General features: G+C 51.3%; 1 protein-coding gene across 4 annotated transcripts in view; it reads right to left on the bottom strand.

Annotated features, from left to right (window-relative positions):
- The window catches only part of Xpnpep1 (X-prolyl aminopeptidase 1), a 49,604-nt gene that overhangs the window by 10,064 nt on the left and 24,402 nt on the right, over window positions 1-15,138 (bottom strand). For all 4 annotated transcript variants that reach the window (XM_013115773.3, XM_005063469.4, XM_013115771.3 and 1 more), the window contains 11 exons: window positions 14,274-14,378; window positions 13,155-13,247; window positions 12,421-12,564; window positions 10,519-10,614; window positions 8,291-8,372; window positions 6,081-6,291; window positions 4,544-4,633; window positions 3,469-3,519; window positions 2,364-2,422; window positions 2,185-2,262; window positions 324-395 (listed from right to left, as the gene is read on the bottom strand). In XM_013115773.3, coding sequence (XP_012971227.1) covers window positions 324-395; window positions 2,185-2,262; window positions 2,364-2,422; window positions 3,469-3,519; window positions 4,544-4,633; window positions 6,081-6,291; window positions 8,291-8,372; window positions 10,519-10,614; window positions 12,421-12,564; window positions 13,155-13,247; window positions 14,274-14,378 — 1,081 coding nt within the window. The remainder of the gene's footprint in view (window positions 1-323; window positions 396-2,184; window positions 2,263-2,363; window positions 2,423-3,468; window positions 3,520-4,543; window positions 4,634-6,080; window positions 6,292-8,290; window positions 8,373-10,518; window positions 10,615-12,420; window positions 12,565-13,154; window positions 13,248-14,273; window positions 14,379-15,138) is intronic.

The raw sequence follows: 15,138 nt of genomic DNA, 5'->3' as shown, positions 1-15,138 counted from the left end.
CCGGAGCTGGCAGATGGCTTTCTGGGATGGAACAGAGAGCTTCACACGGGTTCCAAGGCTCACTTCCCCACAGCTGTTTATTTCACAATTTACCAATTTATAGCCAAGAACTACACTGTTCCATCATCCTTCATAGGAACATCCACAACTGGGCTTTTTCAGTGAGAGGTCAAAAAAGAGAACAAGACAGAGAACATCCACCAGCGGCCATCGAGGGATGGATGAGCAGCTGGATGCGCTCAGCCAGAGCACAGCTTGTCCACCTCCTCAGACTTTGGCCTTGAAGTCAGTCTCAAGTTCTCCAACAGTCATGGTTTACTTACTTGTACTGAGCACCGGAGTCAATGAGGTACACTTCATCCAGGGACAGGGTCCTATTCGTCTCAGGGACGGGCCTGACAAAGTCAATCAAAAAAATAGTTATTCCAAAAATGTAATCACTTGGTAAATCTGAGAGGGTATAAATACTGTAAGATAGTTTTATACTGCGTGTGTGTGTGTGTGTGTGTGTGTGTGTGTGTGTGTGTGTGTGTGTGTGTGTGTGTGTGTGTTTCAAGACACAGGGTTCCTGTGTAGCCCTAGCTGTCTTAGAACTTGCTCTGTAGATCATTCACAGACTCTACAGCCTAGCTTCCCAACTAAGAAAGAGCAACAGAAGAAGGAACAATTGTGCTGTGCCTAGAACAAAAAGTGCTTGACAGATGACTTTACAAGAACAGTCAATAGAGCCCGGTACAGCTGCAATCGTCAGAAGGCTGATGCAGGAGGACTATAAATTAAGATAAGCCTGAGCTACCTCAAACAACAAACAAACAGACAACACAAAAACCTAGCAGAAGAAGCAATCAGTCTAAGCTTGGGTTCCAGGGATGGGAAGCAAACAGTCAAGGCCATGATAGGCTCACTAGTCTTGGGCTCCGCACCCTGCCCAAGTCTCTCTGTGCTAAGAGACCCTACCTTCCCCAGCAGAGAAAGGAGTGGGTGGGGAAACTTCTACTGGGTGGAGAACTCTTCAAAGATCCAGAGGTTCTTTGTGAAGAGTGACCCACCTTCCCCATCCCATATTCTAGGACGGTACCACTGTGCTGGGAAATGTCCAATGGGAAGACAGCACTGTAAGTTCACGCTCTGCAGGCTCTGCAGGTACCAATCCCTCTCCAGCAATAACAAGGTAATCAGACATGGTCCCAGCCTCTAAGCAGACTTCTAACAGCCTGCAATGAAGAAACACTAAGAGGAGCAAATGGCTTTGAAATTTTTATTGCTCCACCATGAAATTCCCCATCGAGTCAGAGAGAAATCCTTTTGGTATCTGCATGTTGGGCAGGAGCATCTCTGAGAGAGAGCAATAGTCACATCTGCCACTGTCTCCCACACAGCTTCGAAATCTGCTCCAAGACTGACAGCTCTAAAAGCAATCATTTAAAAGGGAGACAAGTCTAAGCCAACTGTAGCCCGGAGACAGACTGAGTGTCCGGCCCTGTCCTGCACATGGAAGACAGAGGACAGGTACCAAGTGTCCTGCAGGGAGCCAAAGTCCTGAGCTGGGTAAGCTCATGTCCACACCTAACTACATTTCCTGCCTCACCAGCAGGGCTCAGATCCCGAGTCAACAATGCCCCTCATCCCAGAGTTAGAGCACGCTCAGCCCTGCGGGTCCAAGGACTCTCACAAGAAGAAAAGCGAGGTTGGGATGCTGGCTTCAAGACCAGTCAGTGTCCCACAAGAGGCTACCCTCCCGCTCCGGCCCCCAACTAGCAGTGTGCTTTTGGGTGTTGGCAATGGTGCTCACACAGACAGACCAGAACATCAAGAAGCCTGCTGCCACCAGGAAAGAAAACTCCAGAATTCAGTCAAGACACGAGGGTCCCAGGGACAGTGTCTGAGCCTCGGAATGGAATCATGCTTAGGTGCAGTAGCTCATCCCCGTCATCTGAGGCTGAGGCAGGATCACCTGAGGTGGAGGTCAGCCTGGGCTGTGCAGTAGGTCCCAGAGCAGCCTGAGCCATAGAGTTAACAAAAATAACAACAAACAAGGAAGAGGAAATTCCTAAAAGGCAGAGCCTTGAAGACTAAGGAAACAAAACCTCTGGGATCTCCCCTCCCCTGCTTCAGTCTCCACAGACACAGCCGTGGGCACGACGTCTCTGGGAAAGCTGCTCTGCTCTGCTCAGCATGCCTTACGCGTAGTGAATGATGGCGCCGTTGGGTCCCGTACTGGAGATGGTGGGGAAGCTCAGGTCCACAAAGTCAGCCTGTTGCCTAGAATAGAGACAGCAGGGTCGCTCAAGGCTCTGACTGAGTTGGGAACCATTCCACTGGCCAAAAAATCCACACTCGGTTCAAACACTTCAAACACTTACCTTCGAAATTCCTCCGCTTTGTCAGCAGCTGAGATCTCAGTTACAACACCTTTGGGAACCTACAAGAAAGCATGCTTTTGAATCTTCATGAGGGAGTCACCGGCTTCAGCCATGTGAGGGGCATTTCCGCAGTTCCCACACCCCAAAGGCCCACACTTGAGGATACATTGTGTCTCCTCTCTGGCAAGGAAGGAACTTTGGGAGGCTCCCAGCAAAGCTGTCCAAAGTAGAAGGGTTTCTAGTTGCTTAACTTCTCCCTGGGCTACTTTGTCACAGCACTACATCCCCAAATCTCCCAAATATAATTCATCTGAGTTTACTATTTCAAAAGCTTCTCTTGAGCACCTATTCTAAAACCAATTATCCTAGAGGAATAAAAAGGGTAAGTGCAAAGATGTTATAGGTTATAACAACCAAAAAACGAGATGAATACATAAATATAACAACCTGGCCATTGGATGCTATGCAGTCACCATGTGGATTTTTTTTCTTAAGACAGCAAAGCATACCGACAATGCTCATACTACATGATCTTAAGAGTAAAACAAACAAAACACAAAAGCCTATCTGTATGCTACAAGAAAAACAAACACGGTTTACAAAGATGAGCGGCTGAAAGTATGGAGAAGAAGTTAGTCTAATCCCCTTTTTCCAATTCTAGTTGTTCCTGGTTATTTAAATGGAGAGTAGTATTGTTTAATAGCTACACAAAGAAACTAACATTTTGTCAGCTCCAGATATGGTTGGGCGGGTCATTTAACATAAAAAGTTTCAAGGCTTAAAGTTCAAAATGTACACACAGAACAGCGTACTCCCAGCATAACTAGCTGGCCTGTGGTTCAGAAGGCCACTTTCTCCCAGTGACTAGCTGGCCACTTTCCCCAATGAAACTCCACTCAGTTGTCACTCTACCACAGAGGAGTCACAGGGACAGAATTTCTTCCTTTCTCACAGAATTTTATCAATGTATGTATGCACAAAGTTAGAGAACACAGGGCCAAAGAGAAACTAAAACCAACTAAAGCCTTAGGCCACAGTTGTGTCAAGGAGTGTTGACTTCTCGGAGTGCTCTATGGCCACGCGCTCAGCAAGGACAAGAACCAACCTCTTTCTCCAGCCAGCAGAAGAGTTCGCAGAGGGCAACGGCATCCTTGATCTGTGCAAACGACAGAGTCAGGCGATCAGACTCAGGGCCGTCCTGTGACCACCCTGCCAGGACTGCACCCCAGAGCCAAAACCCAGTGGCACTCAGGCTTTCACCCTGTGACCGTTGTTCCCGTAGCCCCTCTCATTGCTGGAACAGGAAGGGGGCTGCCCAGCTACTCATCAACTGAGGAGTGTCAGTCAGGAGTGGGCACAGTCAGGGTGGCCCGACCTGAGCACACAGGCAACAACCTCTAACCAGTGAATTCCACCCTAATGGGCCAGGAGTGACGACGGGCTATGGTCAGTCTCTGCCAACCTCAGGTCTTGCCTCATCTGCCTTAACACATCTGTTTCTTTTTCTTTCTCTTATACCATAGCCTCACCACCCTCTACACTATCGTCACCAATGCCTCTCTCCCCCTCCCCCCTTCCCCCTCTGTCCCTTCACTCCCCCTCCCCCCCCCTCTGTGTGTGTGTGTGTGTGTGTGTGTGTGTGTGTGTACATGTGTGCGCGCGTTTAACACTTATGGCTGTCTTGCCTGCACGTATGGCTATACACCATGTGTGACTCCTGCCCACAGAGTAGAACAGAGGGTGTCGGGTCCTCTGGGACTGCTAACCCTGATATGGCTTGTAGGACAGGCACTGGGAACCAATCCTGAGTCCTCCAAAAGAGCAGTCCGTGCTCTTAGCCATTTCTTCGGTCCCCTTTCTTTGCATTTTGTGCTATACTTCATGAGGATTTAACACATCCAATTTTATGGTTTTGGTTTTTGAGACAGGTTTCACCGTATTACCTGATACTGGCCTCAAATCCATAACCCTCCCACCATGGTATCACAAGCAGGTAGGATTACAGGCCTGCAGCCCAGCGTAACAGTCTATTTCATTCTCCCACTGACCCTGGAAAACCAGAAGGACTTGGGCTCAGTGAGATTCAGAACCTGTGTCAGGCGTGGGGCCACGCGGGTGAGGAGGGAGCAGGACCCTGCTGGCCACCTCCATCCTGTATTTCCCACACCAGCTCTACTCACGTGAGCCCGCCTCATGCCTTCCGACTCAGCTGAGTTCTTCACGGCTTTGGCAATGCAGATGGGTGTATATGGCATGCAGCAGCGATGATCCTGGGGCAAGGCACAGGAAGAAGAGAAGAGCTTGCCCAGAGCCAGAAAGACACACTCTGGGGCAAACCATTTGCAGAACTCCCAGTCGGACCCAGGAGCTGTCCCCGGAGCCTGGAGACCTGCCACTTAGGCTGCCAACCTGAGCATGTTCAAGGCAGCCTGAGCTCGCCCAAAGTAAGTTAAACACATCAAATGAGGCATCTTCCTCTTTGCCACTGGCCCCCTGTCAGAGCAGAGAATTGCTTTCCAAGCCTGGAGTTCACTGCCCTCTCAGAGCTAACCAAAACAGCTCTCTTGCTGGGAAAAGGAGCTTGGTGGGGAGGGGCAGAGAACCTGCTAAAGCACTCCTGCTCTCTCTCTGCTTGTCACTGGGATCACTCTCAGCTGCCGCCTCATCGTAGCACCTGAAGGGGAACCCAGCCCTGGGTGACTGGGTGACTGGGAAGGCACTCAGCATACGTGACACTTGCACAGAGCTTCTCAAATTGTGCACATTCTCCCCACACCACCCTCCTCACTCACACACACTCACTCACACACACACACACACACACACGCACACACACTCACACACTCACACACATGCACACACGCACACACACACACTCAAACACATGTACACACACTCACACTCACACTCACACCCTCAGGAAACATGGAAAGGGAGAGTGATCCCTACTCGGGTCGAGACACTGAGCTCTGAGTAACTGAGTGGACAGAGAGACACAGTAGCACCATAACAGGAATGCTGACAAGCCACATCTTGGCTCCTGCCGAAGCCCACTTACCTACCAAGGGCTGGGGCCTGGCACTAGACACCAGCTCAGGGATGTGGGTTCCAGTCCTGCCCAGATTGTAACTAAAGTGAAAGAACAGGTGCTGGCTGCTTAGCCTGGCCCAGCAAGGACTCCGTGAAGGGCAGAGCTGCCACCGCCATGCGACCTTAAGACAAGCCCCCTACTCCCCAGCCTCTCTGGGCCTAGAATCTCTAAAATATGGGGGGAAAGAAGAGGTTTGCACTGGGAAGCGTACCCCAAAACTCAGGTTCCTGGGCCGCCTTCACCCTGGCCACTAACCACCTGTACACCTTCCTCATTCTGAAAGAATTTTCACAGCAGCACCGCCTCAGACACCACTTAGAGCTTTTCCTCAGTTACAGCAACTGCTGCTAAAACAGATGTTTAAATAAGCCCAAGAGCTAATGTGTGAGATCATCTTTCACGCCACACCCTGGAGCACACGCACATAAGGAGTTTAAACAGCCACCACTCTAGGCTCGAGTTCTGGCCTCATCCAAAGACCACAGCCCAGGGCCTCTCCTCCAGCTATAAATGACGTCAGAGTGGCAGGGGCCAGCCATGTCCACAAGGGCTCTCCTCCAGCTATAAATGACATCAGAGTGGCAGGGGCCAGCCATGTCCACACGGGCCAGGGTGAGGTCACTTACCTTGGGGATGGCCTCGCTCACGGCATAGCTGGCTTTGTCACTGACCCACACTTTCTCCCTGGGGGAGAGGTCAGAACACAGGGTCTTGAGCTCACTCAGGATGGACTTGTACGGAAGAACTCGGATTTTATACTCTGCCTCCAGGCCCAAGTCAAGGAGCAGGTGCTGTTTCACACCAGGGGCATCAATACGGTCCCCATCAATGAAGAGCCTACAGGGCCAGGGGTGGAGCACAGAAAGGGGGGCATTGAGTAGGTAAACAAACAAGGCTCATGTCTCCTGGTACTCACAACCAAACAGCTCCTCCTCTTTGCCCACTGCCTGCCCAAGGCTGCCCTCCCAACCACATTTCCTGTCCTTGTAAACACTGTCATCGTCCATCCAACTCCCTAGGCCAGCAACTGGCCCATTGTCTTTGATGTCCCTTCTCTGCACCCCCGACTCCAGTCACATCCCCGTCACATGTGCCCCGCTGTCTGCAGCATTGGCCGTCACCACCCAGACAGGGGCCACCACCGCCTCTCGGCCTCCAAACTCCTGCCTAGTTCATTCTAGCTTTCAACTATGATGTTTTATGATCTAATTTCATGGCGGTGTGGTACCTTCTGGACAGGTCACTGAGTAGCTTCCCACTGTCCTAAGTTGGCCCCATACCTTTCATTCCTATGCTTCCTGCTCATCTCCTAGTCCTGCTTTATTAAAGCTGGGCCACCTGAGACACTCCAGGTACCCCAGACACTGCTCTCCCACCACGGCCTCTGAGAACACCACTCCCTGTATCTTCCTCACCCCACCATCACCAAGACAGCTCATCTATCCTTCATTCCTGAGTCAGTATGGTTTTCTCCAACCATCCCCCGTTACGAGTCTAAGCCAGGCTCTTCATATGTACTTAGATCCACTCCTAACGGGCTGGTACCCATTTGCATGCCTGAGCCCTTCCAGGGAAGGAGAGCTCAGCTTCCCAAGTACAACCCAGACCCTGACACTCATACTAGTACCTAACACAGTTTGTATTCAATAAACGGGGTGCCCAAATATGAGCAAAGTCCAATGATAAACGTTTTGAGCGTTATAAGGAAACCCACTATTTCAAACAATTAAGTAAAAAAATAAGTAAGTACGGTTTTGATGTTGTCTGTTATGTTGCTGCTGGTTAGTTAGTTGGTAGGTGGGTTTTTTGGGACAGGGTCTCACTTTGTAGCCCGGGCTGTCCTGGAAATATGTAGATGAGGATGACCTCAAACTCAGAGATCTGCCTGCCTCTGCCTCCTGAGGACTTGAATTAAAGATGTGTGCCAGCATGCCTACTTAGTTTGGGCTGTCGCCCCCACACAGCCTACCACCATCTGAGAAGTGCATCTGAGGTGAGGGACTGTCCAGAAAGACTGGCTGGGGGAGTCTCCACCATCTGAGAAGCGCATCTGAGGTAAGGGACTGTCCAGAAAGACTGGCTGGGGAAGTCTCCGGGGTTATCTAGGTTTTCAATGGACACAGGAGAGCCCAGCCCACGGCAGGCGGCACCACCCCCTGGGCAGGCGGTCCTGTGCAGTCTAAGAAAGCCAGCTAAGCAAGTCAAGCTCCCTCTTGAATTCCTGCCCTGGCTCCCTCAATAATGGACCGTGGCATGGAAGTGTTATGTCAAGTAAGTCCTTCCCTTCCCTGAGTAAAGTTTGGTCAGGGTTTTATCACAAGAGAAAAGAACTAGAACCCCATACAGTAGAAAGACAATGACAGGAAGCCCAGAAGCCATGCTCCGAGGTGGTAAACATACAAGTCAGTACAGGCCCCATGTCACTCTGATCTTTAACACACGGAGCGTGCTCAGCTCCCCCTGCACTACCCTCCAGAGGACCTGAGATCAGACGTGGCCTGGACCAGATTGTGCAATGGGGACCCCTTACAAAACCTCATGTGCCCATGGTCTCATCTACTTATTCCTCAGTCTCCTGCTCCCATAAACACTGCTGCAGATTTCAGGACGTTTGGAGGGTTAGAGCGAGGCAGAATAAAAATAAACACCTGTTAAGGCAGGCAGGAACAGAGGGGAAAGTTCCAGAGAAAGCAATAAAAATAAACACCTGTTCAGGCAGGCAGGAGCGGAGGGGAAGTTCCAGAGAAAGCAATCACAGTACCGTAATAGTAGGGGACGGACTAGAAAGGGAAGCCTGGGCCACTCAGGGCTGGAGGGGCGGGGGGAGTGAACTCACATGATGGCCTCTAGTCCTATGATGGCGTAGGAGAAAAACACCGGATTGTGCTCCACGTCTGAGCCACGGAGATTGAACAGCCCTGGAAAGGAAAGCGCTTTTTAAAAATGGTTTCTGCCGGCTGCCCGCCGAGCCGGTCAAGCTTTACGAGGGTGGGGGGGGAGCTTCTACTCAGAATTCAGCTCTTGTCAAAGGACCCACCACATCTCTCAGGAAAGGTGCAGGACCTTACTCAGGGTTCCACGGCTGAGCCGCAACTGCTGGAGCCTGCCACCTGATGGCACCAGAGCTGTTCCTAGTTGGCCATACTGCAAGCCAGGGGAGGGAGCAGGCTCAAAACAAACAGTGAGCAGAGTCCCTCAAGAGTTGAAACAGCTAACCCAGCTGTGGGGACCTGCCAAGCTAAGGTCTGCTGCATACAAACTCTGGCATACACCCCAAATATAAGGAGGATACAGCATTCTCTCTACTCCAAGGCAAACGACCTACAACAGAAAACTGAAATGGGGAGCCCACGGGAGATAGAGCAATGGACAGACACAAGGCCTCCACAGAGCCGTATGGATGCCGAGCCTCTCGAAGGGGCAGAAGGAAAGCACTGAGTTACGAGCTTGTGGTTACCAGGCTGGGTGGAGGGCCTGCCTCAAGCCAGGGGCCAGAGTCCACTGAGGTCACAGAGTGCTTGAGAAGCCCATGGACAGGCACACAGCGGAGCTCTAGACCCGGCTGCCAGCAACAATGCTCGCTCTTGACCAGCAACAATGCTCGCTCTTGGAAAGATAAGAGAGCAAAAGGGCCAAGTACAAAAAGTTGTCACCTCTGTTCTAAAATAATCATTTCTCAAAGCAAATGTTGAAAGGCAACATTTTTTAACCTCTCAGGCAGACTCCTTTTTATTATTTTTTATTTTTTGGAGACAAGGTCTCATTGTGTAGCCCAGGCTGGCCTTCGACTTGTTATATACACCAGGCTGGCCTCGAACTCCCAGAGGCTCCCTTGCCCCTGCTTCCCCAGCACACTGCCACACCGGGCTTCAGGTTCCTTCTTAAATAAAGGCTCCCAGAGCTGCTGAGGTGTGCCTGGATGGATGGTCCAAAGTCCTACCACACACTTACCCATAGCTCGCAACACTATCCCTAAAAGTTAACCAGAAATGCAAAGACAAAAATGATCAGAGACTAAGACATGTAAGTGTATGAGCCATGATCTTGGTGGAGGCACAGAGAAACTGGAAATAGCCCAAAGGCCCTCCATATGGAAACTGTTAAGCAGACTGTCATACAACCATGCGATGGAATTTGTTTTTAACGCTTAGAATTACCATTTATTTACTCCTAGCATACTGACACATTTAGAACACCAGACCGAATGACAGACACACAGAAATGTCAACAATGGTTGTCGTTGGTAACAGGACTGTGAGTGATTTGGGTTTTCTTCTACTTCCTCTGTACTTTTTAGGTTTCCATAACAGGGATGTGTTTCTCTTAAATTCAAGGGGAATACGTGTGCGTGCGCGTGCGTGTGCATATGTGTGCATGTATGTGCGTGTGCGTGTGTTTCCTCCGATCCTGGCTTAATCAGTGACAGCAATCTCTGACATCTGACTGACTGACTGACGAGGCAGGGCTTTTCTTCCTCCAGTGGGGAAGATACGGCACGGAGGCCTCTTCCAAGCTTCCCTGAATCGAATCCAGTCAGAACGAGACAGGAGAGAGCACTTCAGTCAGAGCCCTTCAGATTCTGAAGATGAGAGACTTTGTTGTTCAGTGGGGACAGGAGGAGGGGAAGCCCTGAAGATTAAGGGAAAGGGCCTTGAGAAGAATTTTCAGTTCTTGAGTTTCCTGAGGTAAAAACTTTACTAGAAGGTTCTTTCTGTGAATATTAGAAAACTACATAAACATGAAGGAAGAACGGCAGAGGAAACACTCAGAAGCACTATTCTTCCTCTGAGAAGCCACAACCCTAAGAGATGGGCCAGAGGCAGGCTTCACACACGGCGACTCGCCGTGAGCCCCTGGCTGTGTACTGCCCTGGCACGATCCCCTGCCCAAGTCACTGTGACGCTTTCTCCTTTGTGCTCCCTGGCATCTGCTCTCTCATTTGGAGACGCTGTCGGTTACAAATTCCCCCACCATTCAGAAAGCTGAATGGCACGAACACACAGATTCCCTGAGGTCCAAGGAAGAGATCAGGTAGCGCGCAAGCGCTGAAACCAGAGCACTCACACGCAATCTCATCTAGGGCAGTGACCACAAACCACGCGATGCTCCTCTCCGCCATCTTCAGCCGCAGGTCTGCAACCTTCTCCTTCCAGGAGATGCCTGCAAGAGACAAACACGCTGGACTCCAGCTGTGACCCCCGTGAAGCCGGAGCCCAAGTGCAAAGGCCGGTGTCCGACACTTCCGCACCGCCTCCCCGACAGCGAACACGCAGCCTGCACACGGGCAGGTGAGAGAGACTCAGTCCCCACGGAAGGGGAATGACAGCAAAGTCCCTTGACTGTCGTGAGCCCTGACTGCTGTACAGTGTTTGTCCCACGGTGCCTGTGAAGCGTCTAGACTTGCCAGGCAGTTATCTGCCAGGGGTCCTGCTGCTCAGTGCCGTGATGACTCGAGCAGACCCCGTGCCTGACCTCTTTGGACTTAGAGTCTACAAGGCAATGCACACAGTTAGAGCGGTGAGTAAGCGCACTACTATTTAAATGCTGGAGTGACTGCCTACACCGGCTGAGCTACAGGGATACGTATGAATCTCTCCGGCAGAGCGGTCTCATCTGGGAAACATGCTTCACAGTTTTTGGACCCTGAGACTTGGTGCTGAGACCAGAGAGTCCCCCGCAGCCTGACTCACCATGAATATCACTTCGAAATTACACTTGCTGGGTCAGGCACGGCCAAGGCCTCCCTGCTACTCCCCAGAATGCAATATGGCGCCGGAGGAAAGCACCTCAGCATGGCAGCATCTGTAACTTACTCATCAGCAGCTCCCTATGAACAGCACAGACACCTTTGTGGTATACCTAGCACCTAGCAGTGTCCTGCCCACAGCAAGTATGCAACTGTTCGCAACACAGAAGCTTGGGCAGCCATATCTGAGATCTCTTCTCCCACAGGAATAGGTCAGAGACTCTGTCACAGTTAAAAGACAATTTCAACCCAGCTGATGGAAAATGTCAGGCTGACCGTGAGCCACTCCCTGTACCCGCCCTCCCCAGTAAACCACACCCAGTGAGGGTGTCACACGGAGAGCAAGCCTGGGGTTGTCCACACCAATGCTGCTTTGTTTTGTTTTGTTTTTTTGTTTTTTCCGAGACAGGGTTTCTCTGTATTGTTTTGGACGCTGTCGGTCCAGCCTGGCCTCGAACTCACAGAGATCCGCCTGCCTCTGCCTCCCGAGTGCTGGGATTAAAGGCGTGCGACACCACCGCCTGGCTACTCCAATGCTGCTTTGCAAGTCAGCCCGGGAATGCTGGTTAAAACTTGGCCCAGTGTCTGGGCTGTGATACTTTATTCCCAGGACCCCCTGGCAATCTACCTACATTCCGGATGTTCCCCTACCCACCCTCCCCTGAGGCCCCGCCCTGTCTTCTCCTCCGCCCTCCGCTGTCTTCATTAACCCACACCTCATTCTCCTACAAAGGTTCACAGGACATACAACACCTCCCCTGTCACGGGCCAAGGGAACAACCGCATGAGTGTCCACAGCATAAGGCACAAGACAGTGACGCTGCGAAGGCACCCCTACAGATGTCAACATGGAGGAAATGAAGCCAGCGTCACTACATGCTGCTCCCTCCCAGTACAGACCCAGAAGAGTGGCAGGCAGTTGGCGTCCATGGAGAAGCTGCGGTCTTCCCGCCGGTTCCCACAAAGATGCCCAGAGGAGCGATGCAGAAACAGACTAAGCCAAAGCAAGTGGCAAGGACATGGGCAGCACAGCCCCAGCCGCGCCCAACGGCCGCTCCTCCGGGCGAGGCACAACCCTGTGGTCGCGTCAAAGGCCTGTGCTGGAGACAAGACTACATACAATGTGACCTACCAACTCCATACAGCGGGGTCTTTACTACGACCTTTGACAAGATGGCTCGACAAGCCAGGGGACCCAGGGTCACAGGCATCGCTCTGACCTGTATAATCCAGGCCCAATGTGAGGAGGGGCTTGCAGGGGCGCTCTGGCCGGTCTGTCCAGATTTTGTCCACAAGGTTCTCCTTCACAGGTACGAGGTGGTGACCAGCACTTCGAAGTACCTTGGCCATCTTCTTCCAGTAATCTGAGGGAAAACACATGGCCAGCCATGAAACAAACACCAGTTTCTAAGGCAAACAGCAGGGCCTTGGCCAGGCTCTGCATCCCTCAGTGCCAGGTACGCAGAATGAAGAGCTTCACTGCCACGGCTGCCCCGCCTCTGTCTCCTAAGTGTCTCACAGCTGAGCCTTGAATGTGATCTCAAGTCTCACTGAGTCCCAAATGCCCAAGATCCAAGTAACAAACAAGGAGGACACAAAGGAGTCCTATAGCCAAAAAAAAAAAAAAAAAAAAAAAAGCCAGGCGGTCGCGCACGCCTTTAATCCCAGCACTCAGGAGGCAGAGGCAGGCAGATCTCTGTGAGTTCGAGGTTGGGCTGGACCAACAGCCTCCAAAACAATACAGAGAAACCCTGTCTCATAAGAACCAAAAAAAAAAAAAAAAAGAAGAAGTCTTATAGCACGAATAATAAAAACCCCAAGTCAGATACGCTGAATGGTCAGTAAAGTAAAGGAACCAGACACTAGAGAGATCTTCAGGCAAGCTTTATTTGTGAAAGCACAAACAAAATATCGCCACAAAATCTAGAAGGTTGGAAGGGACCAAGTCTCTCACCTGTGGGAATGATGAGTGGGTCGACACCGACCCTGGATCCTTCTGGAAGCACACTCACCAGCCAGTCCTCCTGAGTTGGTGTGTCCTTCAGTCCTAGGAGGACAGAATTGCTAAGTTCCCTCTTTACCTACAAGGCCCAGATCACAGAGCAAAGCCCCCTGCCCTGCCCACGACACCCTCTTGATGAAAGGACTGAGTCCAAGCCTTGGCCACAAAGAATTCTTTCTGAGGATTCCAAAAGAGATACACACAGGAGCCCTAGGCCTCCCAAACACAACAGTGGACAGCCTCTCGCTTCTACAACACTATGGTAAGGAACTAGACAGCCTCCGAAAAGAACTACAATCATTCAGTACGCCAGTTTTCTTTCATCAGGCATATCTTTGGGATATAGCTTTTAAGCCAATGAGATTTCTGATAAACGGTCAGCATCCTGGCTCCACACTCGCCTATTCAGAGTAAAAGCTTGTGCATTCTGACGATCCTCTCTGCTGGCGTATGACAGACAGAAGCCCAAGGGTTTATAAAACCTATGACTCACAGTTCTTAAAAACGATAGGCTGGCATGAAGTTTTATTTTGCTATTTGATTCTTTCTTTTTTTTTTTAACAAACCACTAAATAAGCCACTTTACTAACAAAGTTTTTCTTGGAACTCCTGGTATAACTTCTGTAGGATGAAGTCACATCATTTCCTAGCAGACAGATCTTTGGCAAAACCTTGGGGCTGAGTCACTCATGGGCAGTGAAGAATCCTCCAGAGCCTCCCCACTCAGCGGCACACCTGAGGGAAGGTAGGAACAAACGGGACAGCGCAGAAGGGTAAGAGCTACCCACGCCATGCAGCTGACCTGTTTCCATGTTAGCAGACCCCACAGTGCTACCAGACCTGACGGCTACAGGCTGGAGAGCCCAAAGTCAGCTTTCTACCAGCAAAATGAACCTGGGATCCTCCAAAAGTGAGTGTGTACACACAGCTATACCACTTAGTGGTTGTCCTTGGCTTTTCAAAGGATCAAAAAACATCAGGAAAAACATAAGACCCTAGATGCCTGAGGCATCCCATGCCGGCCAGACCAGGCCAATGACAGAAGGTAGGTTGGCTCACGCTGCTACCCACCCATCTTCATGAGAGTCCAGTTGTTGTCCATCTGCTTGGCGGCTTGGAGAAAGTAGCGCCCGTCGGTCCACATGGCTGCATGTTCTTCCGTGATGATGGCTGTGCCTGGAACAAAGACGTGGAAAAACAAAGGTTTCTGACCTCAGGGTCTGCACACAACATGGCAGGGGTAGCCAGGGAGGTGAGGAGCTCCTGCTCTCGCTGGGGTAGAGGGGTCCTGGACTCCAAGGCCACCTCCAGGGAGAGAATGGTCCACAGCAGCTGCGGGTCAGGCTCTGCAGGAGACACTCGTGAGGCCCAGACTACCAGGAGGCCAGTCTCTGCACGAGTGCAACCGGGTTAAGGCTGGGGCAGGGGACCATGCAGCCCAATCCCATAACCAACACGCCGGGTGGGAAAGGTTCTTCTGCTCCAACAGACACCGCCAAGAGCTGCTCCACCTCCCGCAGAAGCAGCCACCCGGACCATCCAGGTCCACGGTGACTCGGCAGGCACAGAGGAAGTCCACGCCTCCCGCCTCTACTCATCCGTCGTTCCCACAGACCTGGCAGGCCTTGCAGCTTCCAGGAGAGGCGACGGCCAAAACCAACCCAAATGTGCCAACCAACACCAGCACTTAAGCCAAAGGAAGCAGAGGTGAACCGCAAGTTGAGAGGGACTCCCTCCTCATTTAGTTCTCTCAAGGGATAGGAGCCCAGGGGGGAGACCACCCAAAAAGTCAAGGGTCAAACAGCTTTGGAAAAGTCGGGGCCTAACACCAAGGGAACTCAACATTATCCACTGTTATCTAACTCCACTGAAAACAGAGATTCCAACGGTGAAGTACTCAGAACTTCACAGGGCCAGGGAGCTAGTAAGTTCACAC

Source organism: Mesocricetus auratus, unplaced genomic scaffold, assembly GCF_017639785.1.
Source record: "Mesocricetus auratus isolate SY011 unplaced genomic scaffold, BCM_Maur_2.0 Super-Scaffold_4256, whole genome shotgun sequence".
NCBI lineage: Eukaryota > Metazoa > Chordata > Mammalia > Rodentia > Cricetidae > Mesocricetus > Mesocricetus auratus.
This window is presented reverse-complemented; position numbering and strand designations above follow the sequence as displayed.